Here is a 23,072-nt window from a genome sequence, read left to right as displayed (position 1 = left end):
GCATAACCCCACCACCTTTCTGTGAAGGATCATATCCACTCATCTTATGAGCTTTCCCTTTGGCCTCTGTCAGACAAGGTTCATTGCCATTTTAGGTTAAACCTCTCTGTCTAGTGAGTGCTCACCCATCATATTCGTGAACGCCAAGGTACCGTGAGAGAGTCTTTCATTTTAGGATAGGCCCCTCCCACATCGGTCTATGATGCCCTTATCATCTTATGAAACAATCAAATAGATCCAACAGCAAATGGATAGCCCAATTTTATGGTGTGTTTCCTCATTACTGAAGGACTCATCTTCGTGTTAATGATGGAAGGCCTTTAGAGAGTTTATCATGAAGGGATGAGAGATCCATCATATGGATGCCCAAAGATTACGGAATAAGGGGCGAATTTCAAAAAAAATTTCTCTCCCTTCAATTGGGAATCACATTCCCTATTTAGAAAATCATATTTTCAAAGATCATTCTTGAACCATAAATTGAATCATATCTGAACCAAAAGGAATAGGAGAGGATTATACCTGATACGGAGAAATAATATCTCCCAACGAAGGTGTTCACGCCCAAGAAAAGATCCAAAGACCGCTCCCACTGAATATGGCGTAGTGCAGGATGGAGCAGAATTAGTAGTGTTCTTCTCCAAGAACTCTGTCCTTCGCAAGAAATAGCAGGATGGCATGTGAGCACAGCTTCCTGTCAATTATTTCTCAAAGAACTGATGTCAATATCGAATCTTGACTTCTCCTACAACTGGAGATCGAACTGGCAAACAGGGCGGCTACAGGAAGGAGGCGGCAAGAAAGAATTCTACAGGGTTGCTTAATTCTTTCTTCTGTGTTTTGCAGCACTAAAGAGGATGTGAATATCTGTCTTCTCAAGGCTGCCGCCCCCTCCTTCTTTTGTTAACCTAAAAGATCAGCTCCTAATCCAATTAAGAGCTGCTTATCCAAATCATATTTGGATCAGCCCTCTCTTTAGGTGATAGGGATAAACCCTTATCTTATTTGTAGATTAGATTAACTTTCTCCTAATCTCATTAGGAGGTTTCTAGATCTGAATCACATTCAAATCTGGACTCTCTGAGTGGATAGGGTCAAGACCCTATCCTATCTACTAATCCATCTTAGAATTCGCCCCATAATTAACTAATTAAATAGCCCAGTTCGAAATGGGCTTTAGGCCCATTAAGCTTATGTGCTCACTTAACCTTCCTAACTGCTGCCCAGTTGGGCTTTCTTGTATGGCGTGGGACCCAAACATTGATCTACACATCATCCACATAGGTTTGGCCCAGCCTTTGTTACAAGGCCTGGCTGAATACACTGTTATGGACAGTGCACCCCCTGAAACCCATCAAATGGGCTCTATGGGCCCAACACTTACCCTAAGTGGTCCCTGGGCCAAGCCACCTTGTAACACCCAGGGACTGTGGGCAGATGCAAGATTAGCCCATCAGGTATTATCCTCAATGGTCTTACACTTAACCTCTCAGCCCATAATAATCATACACTGCCCGACAAGAGAGGACCTCTCCATCGGCTGCAAGGAACAGTGTTGCACTCTCTTCTTATATGGATCCCGGGAATTAAAACCTTCTTGCAAACATTTTAGAAACCATAATATATATACTTTTATATCTCATATAAAATATATTTTGCAAAACAAATCTCAACGATTGAAATCGGCTGCCGGCAGTCTTGGTTTCCATCAGTGAGAGTGCATCCCCGATCATTACCTTTGTCCGACAAAGGAGCTGATCCTGTCACTATGATCACCCACTCAGATGAATTCTCAGACTGTCCCAACATACCCAGGTTTTGACCCCCGCTAAGGATCTCACTGATTGGTATATCAAAGACAGCCCAATCTGACACCTAGTGCAGTATCATAATCGAGTCTAGGGGTCGGGTGTAACTTTCCAGTTTTGCCCATCAATCTCCAAGGTCCAGGGCAATACTGGAAATCTGGTCTAGTTCAAAGATTCAATTAATCCTACACTGTATGTGCTTAGGGTCTCACCCTGGCAGCTGAGACAGGCCACCCCAACTGACTTGGTGGCACCACAGTGTCAGCCTTATCAGGATAGATCTCCCCAGACCGACCCACTGGCTGTGAACATTCTAAACTAACACGAGTCTCATTAAGTGTCCAGTTTAAGGGTATTACACAGAAACATACCAAGGGAACATGAATCAAATATGCACTTTTATTCATTTACAATAAACTCATAAAGTACATCATTCTAATTGAAGCTAAGGGCATACAAAACTGTCTAACACATTATATGAATCTCCCTATCACATGCACTCATATTCCAGTGGAGGGAACGAAATATTACGCCCTAATTTGATTTAGGTCAAACCAAAGTGGCTTCCACTGGTTTTCATAAATCCATATTTAGATGGGCCCTAGATGGCTAGGGTTCTACATGGTTTCTCTTGGGGAGGAAGCTGGTGTGGGGCCCACCATGAAGGGAGATCGTCCAATGATCTTAAGGACACCATGGAAATGATGTGCATTCAGTCATGGTGTGCACAAGAGCCACTATCGTATCTGCATGGGCCAAGCACTTACGGCCCATGAACGTTGCACATCACACATCCATACATCACATGCATGAAAAACATAATTGATCCAATCAATTAAATAACTTTAAAACCCATAATTAAAGCCCATATAAAATAATATTACTGATTAATATTATCTAGGTATATGGGTTGAATTGCAAATAGCAGTTCAGCCCATATAGCTTTTATCCTGAAATGGGCTAAAGTAGTTTTAACATATTAAAATTGGGTTTTACAAATGTGGGATGAATTGCATCTTGCAATTAACCATCAACTCCTGGACCCATGAGTGAAAAATTAGGGCTGAGAACAGCCCCCATCGAACCACAAATTCAGTCCAACCAGTTTGGTCCAATCTAGTTCGAAAGTTTCTAGGGTTTGATTTTTAATTCAAGATTTAATTCAAGAAAAATTGATCTGAAATTAAATAACCAAAACAAGACAATCAAGAATCAGTAGGAGGGTTGTTCGTAGGACTGCTACCCTGCAAAACGAAAGTTGGATCGTAGTATGCAGTTTCCAAAACTGCAAATCGCAGATGGCCGAACCCATATTTGCAAAAATCTCTCCTCTATGCAATCTGCTTCAACTTAGAATGGCATAAAATAGAAAAACATATTTTCTATTAATATTACATCAAAATTGAATTCCTATACATTCCGTCTAAAAATTAAAAATAATTAATTACAGACCAAGAGTAAAAAAGAACAGCAGGTGCGCAGATTTCTTGCACCATTAAAGAATTCGATCTCCACCATATGAACAACCCAAAAATCAAGAAATATATAGAAAAATTCTAAATATAAATCAGATTTATAGATATTTAATTTCAGATCAATCACCCAAAAACAGGGAACAAATTTCCCAAAAAACGCTAATTTACGCAAATCGGGTAGAACGCCTTCTGCCTATTTGCACAGATCCATATCTAGTTAATTTTGGTTCAAGATTTGAACCTGGCTCTGATACCACTGAAGGGATGAGAGATCCATCATATGGATGGCTGAACCCTACAGGAAGGTTGGGCGAAATTTCAAAAATTTCTCTCTCCCATGTGGGAATCACATTCCCTATTTTATAAAACTACATTTTCAATGATCAATCTTGAAGCTAAACTGAACCAGATGTGAAACCAAAAGGTAGGAGAGGGATATACCTGATACGGAGTAATAGTAACTCCCAACGAAGGTGTTCACGCCCAAGGAGAAAACCAAAGACTGCTTCCACTAAATATGACACAGTGTGAGGTGGAGCAGAATCAGCAGGATGGCTCTTTAGCAAGAATGTGATGGAGGGCTGGTGAGCACGACATCGGATTACCTTTTCTACCAAAAGGTAATATCAAGAACCTTTTTTGATCACTCCCACAGGTGGAGATCGAACTGACAGGGGCGACAAGAGCAGGAAAGAGCAGAAAGCAGGAGTTGTCAAACTGCAGATTCTTCTCTCTTTGTAATCTGCTAACTGAGTATTGTTTTTTGGAGGTTCTCCCTGCTCCTCTATTTATAGCCTTTAAAGAGAGCATCTCCTAATCCCATTAGGAGTTTCCTAATCCAAATCTTGTATTTGGATCTGGACTCTCTTTAAGAGATAAGGATAATCTCTTATCTTATCTACAGATAAAGATCATCCTTCCTAATCAAATTAGGAGTTTCCTGATCCAAATCTTTATTTGGATCTGGACTCTTTGAGTGGATAGGGATAATCCCTTATTCTATCTGTTGATCTAAATCCCAGAACCGCCCCCTTTTAATTAATCTTATTAAGCCAGTTCGAATTGGCCTTTAGGCCCATTAAGTCTATGTGCTCACTTAACCTCCTAACTGCTGCCCAGTTGGCTATCCTTGTATGGCGTGGGACCCAAACATTGATCTACACATCAGCCACATGGGTTCAGCTCATCCTCTGTTACAAGGCCAGGCCGAATTCACTGTAGGAAATAGTGAACCCCTGAGTCCATCACCATGGACTCTTAATGGGCCCAACATTTACACTAAATGGTCTTTGGGTCAAACCACCTTATAAAAACCCAAGGACTGTGGGCAGATGCAAGATTAGTCCATCAGGTATTACCCTCAATGGTCTTACACTTAACCTCTCAACCCATAATGATCAAACACTGCCCAACAAGAGAGGACCTCTCCCTCGGCTACAAGGTACAATGCTGCACTCTCTACTCACATGGATCCTAGGAATTAAAACCTTTTGCAAACATTTTGCAAAACAAATTTCAACAGTTGAAATCAACTTCCGACAGTTTAGGTTTCCAATAGAGAGAGTGCATCCTCGATCATTCACTTTGTCCGACAAAGGGGTTGATCCTGTCACTATGATCACCCACTCAGATGAATTCTCGGAATGTCCCAGTATACCCAGGTTTTGACCCTCTCTAAGGATCTCACTGATTGGCATATCAAAGACAGCCCAATCTGACACCTAGTGCAGTATCATAATCGAGTCTAGGGGTCAGGTGTAACATTCTAGTTTTGCCCATCTATCTCCAAGGTCCAAGGCAATACTGGAACTCTAGTCCGGTTCAGGGTTTCAAGAAAACCCACACTGCATGTACCTCAGGTCTCACCCTGGCAGCTGCCACCCCAACTGACTTGGCGGCACATCAGTGTCAGCCTTGGCAGGATAAATCTCCCCAGATCTATCCAACGGATGTGAAGATTCTAAACTAACACGAGTCTCATATGTGTCCAGTTTAAGGGTATTACACAGAAACACACCATTATAACATGAATCAAATATGTACTTTATTCATTTACATTAAATGTCATAATGTACATCATTCTGATTGGAGCTAAGGGCATACACTGTCTAACACCTTGACGGGAAATCGAGTTCCTTTGGAGTGGTGTGATTGGGAGTGAGTGTTATGGGCTCAAGTTCAAGCTTGGAACTCAAACTTTCAAGGTGGTTAAGGCCTCTTAGGCTCAATCTTGGGTCTCAGAGGATCCGTTGGGCACCTTTTGGGGTCCTTGGCATGAGGATCAGCCGTCATAGGCACCAGTGGGGTTGGTTGCACTACTGTAGGGGTGTGTCCTTACTGCCATAGCACTTCCATCATTAGAATGAGGTGGTCGACCTTCTTCTGTAGGGCGTTGAACTCTTCAAGATTTATTTGTTTCTACAACTGAGCCTCATGGGGGGGAGCTATGTCGAGAATGTGATCCCTGAGATGGGGAGTGAGCGCTAGAGCGATAGAAGGTGTTTTTGGGATGCATGATTGCTTTCGGTACATGGGGAGAGAGAAGATTGGAAATCAGCTTTTTGTGTTGGTTCCCATAGACGGTGCCAATTTGATGTTGTTTGATTCGAGGTGTGTCGAGCCAAGGTGTGTTGAACCGAGGTTTGTTGAATCGGGCACGCAATAGATAATACTGCCACTGGATGAAACCAAGGTGGAAGGACGAGGTCGTGCACCGAGGAGATCTACAAGAATGATAGAGTCAAAGGCCCAGGGATAAGGTCCCAAGAAAGGCACTCCAACGCTCAAGTCAGTAATGGGGTGATGTAGTTGGTCAGACCGAGCTTGGCAAAACCAAGGAGAACAATAAATGAACAAGAGAGCTAGAGGGCTTAGAGTGTTCCGAGAGTTGAAACCCCTTTACCTTGAGGAGAGATGCCTTTAAATAATTGAGTGTCCTAGTTCTACCTAGACACGCTCCTTGCGGGATCATTGGGATGAGGTTGCCCGCCAAGGTTTTCGTGGAGCTCCACCTTCCCCAACAGGGGCACTTATCCTTGGGAGGTGGTGCTTGTCCTTGTCCATGTGAGACTTCGCTTCTATCTAAGGTCTTCAATGACATAGTTATTCACACTTGTAGGTGAGCAGTGCGCTGATGTGGTCCAAGGACATCGACCATGGAGGTGCCCACATGGCAGATCTAACCAGCTAGGGCACCGCCCGAACAAGTATAACTTCACCATCTGGTCCACCTCTCCAAGTGACTAAAGTAAGAATGCTCCAAGAATCTTTGTAATTAACCCAGAAACATTTATCCCAAGTATGCATCCCACGTCTCTTGCTTAATCGGCTCCAAGAATCTTTTAATATATAATGCTCATACTTGCCTTGGGTTGAAGTCTAAAGGTCTATGAAAGAAAATTAGTCCATTTATTTTCATATTTCTCCACTTTATTTATCCCTCTCTTCCTTTCTCACTCCTTTTTGCATGTAACTAGTGAAAGCATCAATTATAAGTAAATGTTGTAAAAATGATTTATCTTTAAGATTTATTTCAAATAATAAATTCTTCTTCATTTGTATAATTGCAAGTACTAATTTATTAGGGCAACGATTTAAATTAAAAAAAAAGATAAATTAATCTCTAATACAAGTAGACAATATTACACAATACATATTACATGGAGACACAAGGGCATAGTGGTAAAGTGGTTCGAGCTGCCCACTGGCTAACATGGCCCGAACACTATAGCAATCAAGTCGTGTCATGCCAGGCTCGAACCAAACCTTGGTTCCATGCCAGGCTTAGGTTTTGATGCCTGTAGGTTAACACGACATGACACGAACAAGTGGGTCATGCTAGCACAACTCATGTGTTGGCCCAGCATGGTCCGGATAGTGGTTCAGCATGGTAGTGCACAAAGATGGCATGCACCAATTCACTCGAATGGATGTAGCCATTGGGGACCCCCAAATGGTTGTTTTTTATTTCTTGGGGGATTTAAAAAAAAAAAAAAACCCTATTAGCTATAAATAGCTAGATTGGGGGTATTTGTATATTTTCGCTTTAGGGGAGGAAAAATGACTTAAATGCCCCTAATAACTATATAACAACTAGTTTGAGAGGACATCTTGGTAAAGTAATAAATTACCTATGTGAAATACCAAAATACCCCTTCCAACAACTATAAAATGGCTAATTTTAGGGTATTTTGGTCAATCAAATTATTTATAATTCATATAAATAACCTTACCCTCCCTCGTTTCCATCACACCAATTCTCATACTATTAGATACTCACATATTCTCTCATACTCTCTTAGTTTCTACTCCTTAGTCCCTAATCTCAACTTTATTAAAGTTTCAACAAGGAGAAGGCTTGCACAAGTGTCTCAAGTCAACAATTTGGGAGGCTTAGAAGTTTCATTAGTTTAAATCAAGCTAAGATATCAAACCAGGTGATCAGTGGTAATTAATTTTCATTTTTTAGGATTTTAATATTTTAATTTTTTTTAAATGGCTGGTTCCTCTTAAACTCCCTTACCCTATAATTTGGATGATGCCCAGTTGCAATACGATAGTATTGATATGGGTGTTAGTAGTATTATTGTTAATGAAGCCACTCTTAATACTATTGTTATAAGTGGCAAGAGAAAGACCAGTGAAATCTAGACTATGTTTAATATGGAAAATGTTGAGGGAAAGAAAAAAAGAACAATTTTCATAAAATGTAGAAGTGATTTTAGTTATAGTAACAAAGGTGGCATTGACCATTTGGCTAGAGACATGGCCAAACATTTGAGAAAAATAATAATAATGAAAATCAAACACAGATTTAAGTGTAGTTTTTTTTCTATAATTTTCAATATTCACAAGAAAATTATGAGGCAAAAATTAACAAAATGTATTGTGCATGAAGAACAACCCTTTTTATTAGATGAAAACCTTAGGCTTGAAAATTTTTACAACAATCTATAAATCCCAATTTAAATAAAAAGTTTCTAAAAATACTATTAGAGGCTAAGTAGATGCTTTAAAAATTTTGTATTCATATAGACATAATCTAATTTCTACTTTGTCAAATCTTAATTTTAAAATTACACTTACATTTGATATATATTTGGATTTCCAAATATAATATTAGTTATATTTGTATTATGGGGTATTTTATTGATGAATCATGGCTTTTACAATAAATAATTTTAGGTTTTACAAGAGTTGAATAGCCACATACCGGTTTAGCAACCACTATAAGTATTTTAAATACTTTACATACTTGTATATTGAAAATAAAGTTCTTTCTATTAGTTTTGATAATGCTAGTATAATGATTCAGCTATACATATTTTAAAATATCAATTAAAATCATTTTTAAATGTTAAATTATTTTATATTAGATGTGTCTGTCATGTTTCAAATTTATGTGTACAAGAAGTTTTAAATAAATGATTCATATAACATGTTCTTTAATATTTACCAATTAATGTTTTGAGGAATTTTCCCTTGCTATATAAGATATTGGAATGTATTTTCCATGTATTTATATGGTATATAATCACCCAATTAAAGCATTTAATAAATTAAAGTATGTATAAAATTCCTTAAGAAATGTTGTTTTGCTATTTTGTATGTAAAATACCATATAGCCTTTATTTTCTTGGAAATTGATATGCTAAACTATAAAAGAAGTGAAAGGGGCAACCAAGTTTGCTATTTATTTTGACATCCCCATTCAATAGAAATAAAATAGAAAAACAAAAGTATTTTCTACTTCTAAGCCTTACCTGTATTTGAATCATTGTTTTACACTTTCAACCCTACTTCTTGCTCCTTAATCAAGTGGCTTTGTTACAAGATGATTTTTATTATGGCATTTGCTTAAATAATGATTCTTATTAAGTAATAAAATATCTTTTCAACATGTTTATTAGTTATTAAGGGCCAATTTTATTTGTAGAGGTGAGTGCACTTGTGATGGGATGTGATCTAGTTAGTTAATTGAATAAAAAGCTAGTTTTGGTCTATTGCCATTTATTTCTCTTTAGTTCTCTTTATACTTGCTCTTTTTACCATTGAAATGAAGATCTATCAAAGACAAGTATTCTTTTGAGATATAATGTGATTTTTATACTTTTTCTTTTGTAAAGTAAAGATCCAATAATCTTTCTCCATTTTGTTTCAAAAAAAAGTTACCTATGAGTCTTCCACATGATATTCCTCTTTCTCTTCTTTATTCATGGAGAATTTTAAGTTTAAATACCTTGTCACATGATCAAACAAAAAACCCCTAGGGCTTTCTTTCTCAAGTTATGAGACCTTGATCAGCTCAAAGACCACTATACAAGACAGGCTATATAAGTGATTCAAATTAGGGTAAACACAATTGCCCAACTAAAGGGTCATTCTATGTGATGGATGGTTCCTTTAGACACATTCCTCTAAATGGCTGAAATTGCAAGGTCAATAAGTTCATCTATGGTCTATTTCTGGTGTTGGAGGAAGATGATCTTCCATGTTAGCATTTATTAAACATTTTTGCCATTTATAGAGTCCTCACAAATAGTTTGTTCCCAGTGCTGAGTTTACTTTATTTTCTCATTAGTATGGTCTATTCCTAGGTGTTGTTTGTCTTTGCTTCATTTTTCTCTACTCTAGTCATTTGTTTGGATCTTTTGCTGATTATTGGACATTGTTTTTAATATAAGCATGAATAAATGAAATTTGCCATTTATGAAGTCTCTCTAACTGATTTAATTAGCAAAACCTTTCTTTAAGTAGGGAGATTCTCAATATGAATCCACCTATTTCGGCTATATAGGTGGATCTTGTGGCCGATATGAAGCATCTATTAGATAAAAAGTCCAATGGATTAACCCTATGGGATGCACAAGTGTTGAAAGATGTCCATGATTATTGGGGAGTAACAGGGAAACTGAATTGGTCATGGTGAATTTAAATAGTACCATATTTGATTTTTTTAATTTCAGAAAATAAAAAAACCACAAAAATTCTAAAGGGGTTTGGAAGCATTGTTGGGGAATAGAGAATAAGCTTATACAAATAGCTGCATTAAAACCACTAGCAAGTGTGCATATGCTTTGCAAATACCAATTTTTTATGATGATGATCATAGCAAATAAAGTGTTTTCAAAATTTTCTACAATTTGTTTATATTTTTATGTCCATAAAAATTATTCTTATTCATCACATTTATTTTTGTTTAATTAATATGATTAATATACAATATTAGAGATGTTCTCAAATGTTTTTTTATAATTTCTTGTATCTTTTATACTTTTCTGTGTTTTCATCTTTTTTTTTATTATTATTTAACTATGACATCAAGGATTGACACGTTTGACCTAAATGGTTGAATTGTTGATTTGCCACCAAACAAGAAAATAATTCAATTTTTTGAGTTGGTTTTGAATTTGTATTTTATTTTTCACATCAATAAAGACAATTATTCATTTTTACACTTATTTTTCTTTAATTAATATGGTTAATTAATATAAGATTCAATGAATGGAAAGTAATATACCCTAAATATAAGACTTGATGGGAGAGAATTGGACTAAGATCAATGTAGTAGTTCAAATTACATTCTGTGCCATCAAAATTAAAAACCAAATTCAAAAATTGGTATACTATAATTAAGAATAAGATTCAATGAATCTTAATAAGAGTTAATACTTTAAATAATAGTTAAGAATAAAAAAAGTAGTTGTTCAAATTGCATTTCTATCCTTACAATTAGAGAGAAATCAATATAAAAAAATTAAGGTATTTTAATGAAATAAAATTTCAACGCTTTCATTAAGGGGGGCGTTCTTTTTTTGGATTTGGAGAGGGGGGAAAATTGGTCAATAGGATTTTGGTTCCTATTGACGAAGAATCTCATGTTCTTTTTTCAGCTTTATGTGGGGACCATAGAAAGTTTATTACCTAGAAAAGTGATGTCCATCTCCTAAGTGGGTAAATAACTTTACCACGTAGGGGGAAGTTGCCAACACTTGAATAGGATAAAACTGCCCCTTTTAATAATGGATTTGTATGACTAAAATGGTCATTGACTTATTTACCTAAGAAATAAAAACAAAAAAAAAACATGGGTAAATGCACTTACCTGGGTAAGTGTTTCCCTGGAAAAACTTACCCAGGTAATTGCATTTACCCGGGTAAGTAACTTACCGAAAAGCAAACAAGGCCTAAGTGTAAATATAGATAAAATAAAACATCAACCCTTCAAAATTTTTAATTCCATAAAAGTGACCTTAATTTGCCTACGTGGCAAAAATATTTTGGGCCAAAAATTTATTCATAAAAAATAAGGTAGAGGAGATAGTCACGTTGGCCATCCTCCCACCTCTCTCTCTCTCTATACTCTCATTTCTTTCCTTGTTGAAGGCTTGAAGCAATATGAGAAGATATTTATTAAGAACACATTAACCATTAGGGGCCTACTGTACTTCATTAGTCGGCAGACATTGCCCAGGGATCACTATGGGAAAAAGTAGCGAGGGTTTGGTGCTGGCAATACAATAAAGACTTTTTAACTGCTTTTTGGCGAAGGTTTTGGGTTTGGTATATGGCATCTGTCTTATGTTAGGGTTAATCAAGTCCCACCATAAAAAATGATGCACCAATCAGAAGGTCTAAATTCATTTGATCACTCTGATTTCTTTATCTGGTACTCGGTGTATCTTGATCATCTCAGTATCTTCCACGTGGTAGATGATTATGAGCCCCCAGATCTCAACCATCATTTTCGCGTCCATCAAAAGTACTATCCTCTTCACTCTTGGATGTATGCCACGTGTAGAAGGCATATAATTATCTCCTACGTGTTATTCACGTGTAAAAGCATGACTTCAAGTACTCCTGCACTGTTTGGTACTTTGGTTGCTTCACAAAACGACAAAATCCTACACCAAGAATCATCGCATAATACGAGGATGTGTTTTCAACCGTCTGATTTGTACATTATTTATTTTTTGGGTAAATTACTAAAATCTCCCTAAAATTTTAAAAAGTTGATAAAAATTCCTTTAAAACTTGATAATTGTAATGATCTCCCTTGAATTTTTTGTTACAGTTGCAAGTGGATCTCTCTATTAGAATCTTTTAAAAATAGACATAAAAATGATCAAAATACTTACACAATACAAGTGGCTGGTTCTAGAGAAAAAAATAAAACACAATTTATTAAAACATAAAAAATGAATTTAAAATTGAGCTTTACTTTTAAGTGATTGACATCGAAGATAAATTTGAACAATAAATTAATTTTAGGAAAGAGATTGAAATGATTTTGGATAGTGATTCATATATAGAAAAAACTTGAAAAATAAATATTTTGGTCAAAATGACTGCAGGAATATTTTAGATATTTTCAATTTTCATGCCTTTAAATATAAGATTCTAATCGAAGGGATCAACTTGCAATTATATCATAAAGTTCAAAAACAGTGATTGAAATTACTAAAATTCAGAGGATATTTTAGCAATAACCTAAAACCTCATGGGGGGTTTCAACTTTCAAGTTTCAACAATTTACTCTTTTTTTTTAATTTTCCATTATCTTGGTGGCCTCTTTACCTAATCCTCCCAAAGTACTGGCAACTGGCAGTAGGAGCACATGGTCGGTCTCATATATTCTCATAAGTGGGACCCACTCAATGACTGTCTCGATCTATCAATACATGTAACACGTGGCAAGTTTTTGCAACCCCCTAAGGAGGCAACGAGGAATTACGGATCCGTCTACTGTAGGAGTCGGGAGCCACAGCCAGCAAAAATATGAGCCGCCCATTTCCACTAATCGGACGGCTACAATCTACAGTGCTGTCTACTAAGGAGGAAGAGATAACGGCGTTAATGCCGTTAAGCCAGAAGCATGTGGGTTGGTGGGCCGGGCGGTTCTTTCTTTACAGACTGTAGACTGTAGTTACCAGCACCAACCAGCGCACATTCTCAGACTAACCTGCCAATTTAACGGAATTTACGCATCCCTTCTCTCTCCTTTCTCTCTCTCTCTTCTCTCTCTGAAAAACACGCGCAGTCGGGCATACACTTCACCCTCACTCCACTCCGGCCCTCTCCCTCTCTCTCTCTCCCCTTCTCCTTCTCTCCCTCTCTCTCTCTCTGGCACTGGAGTTCTGAGTTTTACTTCAATATAATAACCCTAAACTTTCTCTTCGTGTAATTTTTAATTGTAAGCATTTCTCCCGCACTACTTGTGTCGTGTGTAGTCTTGTTTCTGCTCCCCCCTCCATTTTTAGTTTGAGGATATTTTGTGCTTCTAGGGTTTCGAGAAATCTCTCCATGAGGGAATAATTAAGGATTTCTATCTGGAGAGGAATGTATCTTCATCTCCATTTGCATTGCTTCTTTATTTTCTTCTTTGTGGTATTTTTCTCTGGTGTTTTAGCTTCCTCAGAAGATGAAGTTCGTTCTCTACTCGAATTCAAGAAAGGGATCCGAGACGATCCACACTATGTACTCGAATCATGGGACCGATCTTCAGTGGCATCCAACGGCTGCCCTCGGGACTGGCACGGGATTGCGTGCGACGAGTCAGGCTCCGTCGCTGGTATTGCTCTTGACGGATTGAACTTGAGTGGCGATTTGAAGTTCTCCACCTTGAGTGGACTGAAAATGCTGAGAAATTTGAGTCTTTCGGGGAATTTCTTCACTGGCCGGCTTGTGCCCGCAATGGGAGCTATGGTTTCTTTGCAGCATTTGGATCTGTCCAGGAATCTATTCTATGGGCCAATCCCAGCTAGGATTAATGAAATTTGGACTTTGAATTATTTGAATCTCTCGTCGAATAATTTCACAGGAGGGTTCCCTAGCGGAATTAGAAACCTTCAACAGCTGAGGGTCTTGGATTTGCATTCCAATGGGCTTTGGGCGGATATTGGGGATCTGTTGTCTGAGCTGAGGAATATCGAACACGTTGATTTGAGCTATAATATGTTCTATGGGGAGCTCCCGTTGAGTGCGGATAACATTTCGAGCTTGGCGACTACCGCACGTTATGTGAATTTGAGCCACAATAGGTTGAGTGGGAAATTCCTTTTGGATGATACAATCAAATCTTTTAGGAACTTGGAAGTCTTGGACCTGGGTAACAATCATCTCAGTGGAGAGCTCCCTTCATTTGTCTCTTTATCTTATCTTCGAGTTTTACGGCTTGGAGACAATCATTTATATGGATCTATACCGGGGGAGCTATTTGAAAGTGTGATTCCGTTGGAAGAACTGGATCTCAGCGTCAATGGCTTTTCAGGTAAAGTATTTGCAGGAAAATGAGGAAAAAGTATAATTTGTACTCTTGCGTGCATAAACTTATTTATTTAGTAGTAGCATCTTCTTGTAGCCTTTCAAAAAAATCAAGCATTGTTTTGTTCTATTGGGTCTCTCCATATTAGATATCTTTCTGGTTTTTTGGACTATTATCGTATATTGTATGTAAATAGAAAACAAAATGATTTGGAGTATAAGTGGGCAAATCTAGCTATAATGAAACAAAGAAAATTATCTATAGGAGTACAAGAATACAATGGGCTGAAAGTTGCATACAACACAGAGAAGTGGGTTTTCTTGATTTAAAGAAACACATAATGTACCAATAATTGAAAATTTTATTATTACTTTTGAAAAGAAAATTAATTATAATGAACTACGCATCTTCTCTGACAAATTTATGAGATTGAATGGTCAGCTTTTCTGGCCTTACGATACGTTTTACAGTGGCTCTAGCATTCTGTTTTTTGTTTTTTCTTGATACTTTATTTACTGGTATCTGGGAGTGGATTATCTGGGGCTTCATCATGGCATTTACTGTGGAAATATTATGAACTTTTAACCAGTGGAATGTTGTAAACATATCAGAAAGGAAATGGGGACCACATAAACAACGTGGTTTGGTATATATATGCTGAAGGTGTTTTTGATGGTGATGATAGGCCAAGTAACTTAATTACCAAAGCAAGCTAGCTCTTATTGGAGGGAAAAGTCGTATTCTCTACAATTTGAAGGAAGTGGAGTGGAAAAAAGTGTATACTGTTAACTATAGCAAATACCTAAAAGGAAAAAATAATGAGAGTAGAAGAACCCCACTTTGTTCCAGTGTCTAATCTTTCATGTTGAACCCAGTGGACAGTGAAAATGTTGACAACCTAGGATTTTGTAGATTTCAATATTTACCTTGAAAAACAATACTATGTTCTGTTTTATGCTGGAACTCATGTTGGCACGTTTGGTTCATTATTTGGACTTGACACAACGATGATGGAGAATATGGAACCAACTAAATATTCCTGGGTAATTATTTATGTAGGGAAGAATATTCCTCTTCTATTACATTGCAAACTGCAAAGTAGCACTCCGTTATCCTCTTGAAAGATTTATTTTAAGATATCTGCTAAGGTGCTTTGGGCAATTCTACCATATAGTAATCCATTGTATTTGATAGAAAATTACTGATATTTCCACATCTATTTTTCTCTGCGTTTAAAGGAATGTAGTGATAGCCCTTTATTGTCTTGAAATAGAGGGTAGTTGGTTGAGATGGTCTGATATCGTGTAATGGTCATCGGTGGCATTTACCAGGGGTGTAAAATGCTAGTTTAATGCATTTCAAAATAGGAGATGGTCAAAATGAAAGTGGAGTTAGATGGGGAAGAAGAATTTGAAGCCAGTAATGAGATGGTGAAGTCAGGTGTTTTCATTTGAAGCTTGAATGAACTAAATTAACTATATATATACACACTAGTAGCATGCATGTGCTTTGCACATGGCAATTCTAGATGATGATAATGATAGTAATAATATATCCAAAATTTTCTATTAAATTTTATGTATTTTTTGTTTTTACATTTTATATTTTTTATTATTAATTGGATGTAGATTTCAAAATCTAAATCTGATTATATAAACACATCATCCAAATATGAGATAATTGGATTGAGTTGTGAAGTTTTAGGTATCATTGACAAGCCTATCTGCTTGGTAGGGATGCAAACCGATTGGATTGAATTTGATTTAGGGTATATCCGAATATGATCCAATATTATTAACAGAAGATCTAATTGCATCTCATTTCTCATAAACACGGATTTGAATATTAATCCGATGAGGAAGTTAGATATTTGGATCTGATCCGTTCCAATTTAATTTAAAAAAAATAATAAAATATTAAAAGAAAACTAAAATATAACAATTTAAATAAAGAAAAACAAAAAAATACAAGTATCTTTTCACCTATTTTCATCATATATATACATTTTTTATAAAAAATATAACAAATTTACAAAAATGCAATATAAATAATATATATATATATAGGATTGGATAGGGAGTGATCCGAATTTGATTCAGTTCCTGATCAGATCCTATTATCCAACCCAATCCGATTCGAAGATCTGAATTGGGGATATCCGAATTCGACAAAAAGGATCGGATTGGATCATGATCTGATCCATTTGCACCTCTATTGTTTGGCTAGATTCATCATTTTGTAATGTATTATTTTTTTTGGTGTATCTTTTTTTTTTTTTGTTCATTTATCAAAAAAAAAAATGTAAGATTTAAATAGAGTGAATTGAATGTGGTAAAAAGTAGTAGTTCAATTTATAATTTAAACCTCACAATTAAATAGGGACTAAATTCAAAAATGAGTATTTTAGTCAAAAGAAAATTTCACAATCTTATTCATATTTTTAATAGTAGTGCAAATGTAGAATTGTAGATGTGCTCAATTTTTACTATAGTTTTTTTGTACTTTTGTGTGTAAAACTAATTCTGAAATTTTACACTTATTTTTTGTTTAATAAGATAAATATATGATATTATACATGTGTCTAAATGCTTTTTTTTTGCAAGATGTATGCATTTTTTTTGTTTTTGTATTTTTATATTTTATTATTTATTTATGGCGTTAAAGTTTAATACATTTAACCCAAAAGTTGAACTATTTATTGTTAATTTTTATATTTTATTTTTGGCTAGTTCTAAATTATGTGTTTCATTTTCATTATCAATAAAAATAACTGTTGTTTATTACGCTTATTTTTTAATTTGATTACATAAATGTGTCTACTTTTTTCTACATTTTTTGTGATTTTCTATATTTATTTCTATTTTAAAAATTATATTACCTAACTATGACTTCGTAGATTGATCAATTTAATTCGGATGGTTCAATTGCTTAACCACCACTTGGATAAAGAATGGTTTTGTTTTTGAGTCAATTTTAAAATATATGGATTTATGCTGTCAAAAATATTGACATAAATCTAATTAGTAGCATTTATTAGTAAAAAATAACTTAAAGATAATGGATTTAATAAGAGAAAATGGGATTTAATGCAAAGAGGAGCAAGGCTAGTAGAGATAGTTTCGAAAAATATTTGTTTTCAAAAGGTTTAGGTGTCATATGTTAATGCAAAGAGGCAGCAAGGAATTATTCTGATTAAAAGCTACTGAGTAATTATGGTAGTTCTGGTGAAAGAGAAGCTGCGTATGGATGAAGTTGGTGAGGAGAAGAGAGTGAGATCTTCAGCACTGTGGGATTCCTGAACTATATTCCTTTCATTGGAAACAATCTATTGTTTTATTTATTAAAAAAAAAACAATATGTTGTTTGTTTTTCTTCTGCATTTATTATGTATTGCTTGTAAAATCTGATATATATGTTTGGCCTCAACCTTGGGATTCAAGATTCTATAGCTGCCTTTTAATAGCATGGCCTTGTTTCTTGCAAAATGTTGTTTAAATAGAATGTAGAACCGCAAGATATTTTATGGTTCCATATGCTTGCTTAATAAATATTTTTCTTTGGTGGTTTTTTTTATTTGATGTTGGATTTGAAGCTTTTGATTTCTGAAAATTTCATTTTTGCAGGTTTGATTCACAGAATTAATTCGACTACTCTGAAGTTTTTAAATCTTTCATCAAATATGCTCTCAGGCCCGTTGCCTTCTACTCTTGGAAAATGTGTGATGGTGGATTTTAGCAAAAATGGTCTCTCTGGTGATATATCTATTATGCAAAGCTGGGGTGATACTTTAGAGATCATTGATTTGAGTTCAAATGCATTGTCTGGAACCTTTCCAATCCTTACTTATCAATTTCAGAGATTGTCTTCTATTAAGATCATGAATAATTCTTTAAGAGGTGACCTACCTATTGAATTTGGGACCTATCCAAGACTAGCTATAGTTGATCTCAGCTCAAATGAACTTACTGGACCCATTCCAAGTAGTTTCTTCACTTCATTGTCATTGATAAACTTGAATATTTCAGGAAATAATTTCACAGGAAATATTCCTCTTCAAGGCTCAAGGACAACAGAGCTATTGGTTTTACCTTCTTATTTGCAGTTGGAGTCACTTGATTTCTCTGGTAATTCATTGACAGGTTCCTTGCCTTCTGAGCTAGGTAACTTAGGGAAGCTTAGGTTGCTAAATCTGGCAAGGAATAGCTTGTCAGGAGAGATACCAAGTGCAATGAGCAAGCTTAATGGTTTAGAGTACCTTGACTTATCCAATAATAATTTCAATGGTAAGATCCCTGACGAGCTTCCATCTAGTCTAAAGGATTTCAATGTGTCTTATAATGATCTATCAGGACAAGTTCCTAAAAATTTGGTGCATTTTCCAAATACTTCATTTCATCCTGGAAATACGCTACTAATCTTTGCAAATATTGTGCCTTCACAGAGCAACAGCCCCATGAGTTTTAATGGTAAGGGGCAACATCACAGTTCAAAATCTAATATCAGAGTAGCATTTATTATTGCCTCTGTAAGTGCCACTTTGATGATTGCTTTTGTTTTACTAGTTTATTATCGTGGACAATTCCAACAATTTCCTAGAAAAAGTAAAATGAATGGCCAAACAATGGGAAGAGATATTAAATCTGGAATGTTTACACCTACTTCCCTTTTCAAATTCCACAAAAACATTGAACCCTCTCCAACTTCATTGACTTTTTCAAATGATCACTTGCTGACATCAAATGCAAGGCCATTGTCTGGGCAGAAAGAGCTTGTGGCTGAAACTGCAGAGTTTGCTTTACCCAAGGGAAGAGAGGCAGGTCCAGAGTCCAAGAAATATGACTTTCCAGATAATCATCCTCCAACATCTGAGTGGAAGTCATCTCCAGGATCCCCTTTATCTTCCTCACCCCGTTTTATTGAGGCATGTGAGCGACCTGTAATGTTAAATGTGTACTCACCAGATCGGCTGGCTGGAGAACTACATTTTTTAGATAATTCAGTAGTATTCACAGCCGAGGAGTTGTCTAGAGCCCCAGCAGAAGTCCTTGGTAGAAGCAGTCATGGGACTTTATACAAGGCTACTCTAGATAGTGGACATATGTTGACCGTGAAGTGGTTGCGTGTAGGACTTGTCAAGCATAAGAAAGAATTTGCGAAGGAAGTGAAAAAAATTGGGTCTATTAGACATCCAAACATCATCCCCTTAAGAGCATACTATTGGGGGCCCAGGGAGCAAGAAAGGCTGGTACTTGCAGATTATATCCATGGAGATAGTCTGTCTCTTCACCTCTATGGTAAGATCTTCCAACAACTTATATTTAAACTCCACCCAATAAATATAGCATTGCATTGTGTTCTATCTCTATTCTTTACTCAAAGTTTTGCAATTATCTTGCTTCTATATTTAGTATCTAAGAGCCATTATTCATTGTTTATCTACATCTATTATTATTATTGTTATTGTTATTGTTATTGTTATTATGAAGTTCTTTCATTATCTTTTCAAACAAAAGATGTTAAAAGGTGTTATTCATTCGGTGGCCTTCTCCTTCAAGAGGTTTCAGGCCTAGTTTTCCTTGGGTAAACTAGACTAGTGTATTCTTGTATTACATATCAACAAAGTTCTTGGGTTTTGTTTAAGATAAAAATAAAAGAAAATGTTAGAGGAGTTCTTTGTCATGTTCCAGATGACAAAGGGGAAAGGAAGGAGGTCATTGCCAACTGATTTCCCACCCTCAAGGCATACAATGGATGCATCCTTTAAGTAATATCTTCCAACTTACTAGGTCCATTCTCAGAATCTTGTCCAATATGCAAATAGCTGGTTGTGTTTGGTTGGATGTAGAATATTTTGGAAATGGTTATTTTGGGAAATGTGAATTTCTCACTTCTTGGTTGTCAGTAAAACATGAGAAGTTTAAATTTTACCAAAATCTAGAGTGCACAACATCACAGAATGAATTTGCACCTTTTAAAATGTAAGTCATTTTGTTTGATTGAGCTAAGATTGGCTTCAGCTTGACGGGAGAATGGCATCAGCTCGATCATAGCCTTTTAAGTTGAGGCCTCTGTCATGGTCTGCTTTTTTTTTTTTTGAAATAGGTTAAGGTATTGAATTGTATTAAAGTATGAGGAAGAAACATAAATAACAGCCCATGTACAATGAGAGCCTGTACAATGGGAATATACAAAAATGTGTCAACAAAAGAAAGGTCCAGCTTGTAAAAATGAGAAAATCCGGACACCTTTGAATGCCCTGTGTACACTTAACCAAGAACACAAAAAGCCTATAACCTCTGTCATGGTCTGTTACATACCCTTGATACTTTTTTTTTTTTGAGAGAAAGAGAGAGAAGGCAAGGTTAATTGTATTTTATGGCATCAACTCATTACATGCCCTTATACTTTGTAATTAATGAATTAATTTTTCTAAAAGAAACCAAACTCAACTATAGGCTTCCTACATATATATAAAGGCTCTCTTTGGAATCATTCAGCAACTTGGTAGTGGTAGACTGGATACAGAGCCAACCTTTTGGCTCTTTTTTGGGTACATGGTGACTGCTCTTAGACTTGAACCCATCTTATGCTTGTCAGCCTCAGATTTTAATATTGCACCAAGCAATGGTCCCTAATTTAGTGATGCAGTCCACACTTCTTGATTGGGTAGTGTAGGTTGACGGTGCATTTATCAGTTAATTCCTGAAGGATGAATCAAAGTTGGCCGATTAGTTGCAATTTGGACTTTTGATCATTTCTGAAATGGGTGGCCAAGTGGAGTGCTCAAAAAAAACTTCAGGATTAGAAGTGGCTAAAATGGCTTGTCTCTTTGATCAAAAGAATTTTGAGGGCAATTACTCTATTACCCCACACCCATGGTAACATGTCATGCCCAAGAATGTTTCCAATAGCCCAGGCTGTTTGCCCCAACAGCCATAGTTTTTCCAAAATAATCGCTCCTATCCCTGTACTTCATTCAACAATTAAGTAGGTCTTTAATTGTTGAAATGCTAAACGACACATTTTAAATTTGGAATCTTTTCCAGCATTCTATTTTCAGTTCCTATTTTACAGTTAACAAATACCAAAATCCAATTTGTCCATCTTTCAATCAGTGTGAACTAGAGGATGCATATTTGTTCTGTTTATTGACCAAATCTTTATTTTGTTTATTTGCTACAAACCACACAAGCACTAATGATGCTAATGTAGAAGGTATGAATACTCAGCTGTCTGCCTTTGGAGGTTTCGAAACACCTAAAATAGTTTTTAATGGATGACTGATGACACAATTTTTTGCCTGGTCTGTCAGTTATTTTCCTCCAACTTTAAGGATTTGGTAATTACCATTGTCCAACTGCATCAGTATGCAATATCTCCTATATTAAAATGATCCCATGCACAATTTACTTGATGTGTGTATTCATGCCACTATTATCATTCTCTTGGCAAAATTTTACTTTCTAATAGATGCATTGCTTTATAAAAACTGTCCACCTCGCATGAGAGTTACTTGGTATATGTATTTAAGTTTGTTGTTTATTTGTGTGACTCTTACCAATGCCAACACATTATAGATACTGTACACATATTTAACAAGATCTCTTGAGTACATGGGAGATTGAATCTGTAATTAACATGTACAAATCTTTGGTCAATGTGTGTCTTGTAGAGACCACACCTCGAAGGTACTCCCCACTATCGTTTAGCCAAAGGATAAGAGTTGCAGTGGATGTTGCAAGGTGTCTCTCTTACCTCCATGATAGAGGCCTACCTCATGGTAACCTAAAGCCAACAAATATACTTCTAGCAGGACCTGATTTTACTGCTCGTCTCACAGACTATGGTCTCCACCGTCTAATGACCCCTGCTGGGACTGCAGAGCAGATGTTAAATTTGGGAGCGCTTGGATACAGAGCCCCAGAAATAGCTTCTGCAGCAAAACCATTGCCCACATTAAAGGCTGATGTTTATGCATTTGGTGTGATACTCATGGAGTTATTAACCAGAAGAAGTGCCGGTGACATAATTTCGGGCCAATCAGGCGCTGTTGACCTTACAGATTGGGTTCGACTTTGTGTCCACGAAGGACGAGGAATAGAGTGCTTTGACAGAGACATTGCTGGTGGGGAGGAACCAACGAAAGCAATGGATGATTTGCTTGCCATCTCTCTCCGGTGTATTCTCCCTGTAAATGAGAGGCCTAATATCAGACAAGTCTTTGAGGATCTTTGTTCCATATCAGTTTGAAATTTTTGTAGATGTATCTAGGAATTCGCTTTGCTTTCTTGACTTCTATTTTCCTTTTTTTTTTCGTAATTGGGTTTCCGAGCCCTCCCGATCTGGGCTAATCTTTGTTCTTTTATCCATGTAAAGGGATTATTGATCCATTGATTGATTGATATTATTTGAGGTTTGAGCTTGAAAATTGTAATTCTTTGTCAAATGTCATTAATAAAATAATAGATTGTTTACAGCCGAAGGCACTTAAGCTTTGAATCATGTCTTCTTTTGCTCTCAAAGATT

General features: G+C 36.3%; 1 protein-coding gene across 1 annotated transcript; it reads left to right on the top strand.

Annotated features, from left to right (window-relative positions):
- Positions 1-13,333: 13,333 nt before the first annotated feature.
- Positions 13,334-23,022, top strand: LOC104589315 (putative inactive receptor kinase At5g10020). Its single transcript, XM_088892397.1, has 3 exons — positions 13,334-14,552; positions 18,170-19,840; positions 22,219-23,022. The coding sequence occupies exons 1-3, from the start codon at positions 13,622-13,624 to the stop codon at positions 22,794-22,796; spliced, it is 3,180 nt and encodes a 1,059-aa protein (XP_088748523.1). The 5' UTR covers positions 13,334-13,621; the 3' UTR covers positions 22,797-23,022.
- Positions 23,023-23,072: the final 50 nt, after the last annotated feature.

Source organism: Nelumbo nucifera, chromosome 1, assembly GCF_055504915.1.
Source record: "Nelumbo nucifera cultivar China Antique chromosome 1, China Antique-T2T, whole genome shotgun sequence".
NCBI classification, from domain to species: Eukaryota; Viridiplantae; Streptophyta; class Magnoliopsida; order Proteales; family Nelumbonaceae; genus Nelumbo; species Nelumbo nucifera.
Note: the sequence above shows the minus strand (reverse complement) of the source record. Positions and strands in the feature narration are given on the sequence as shown.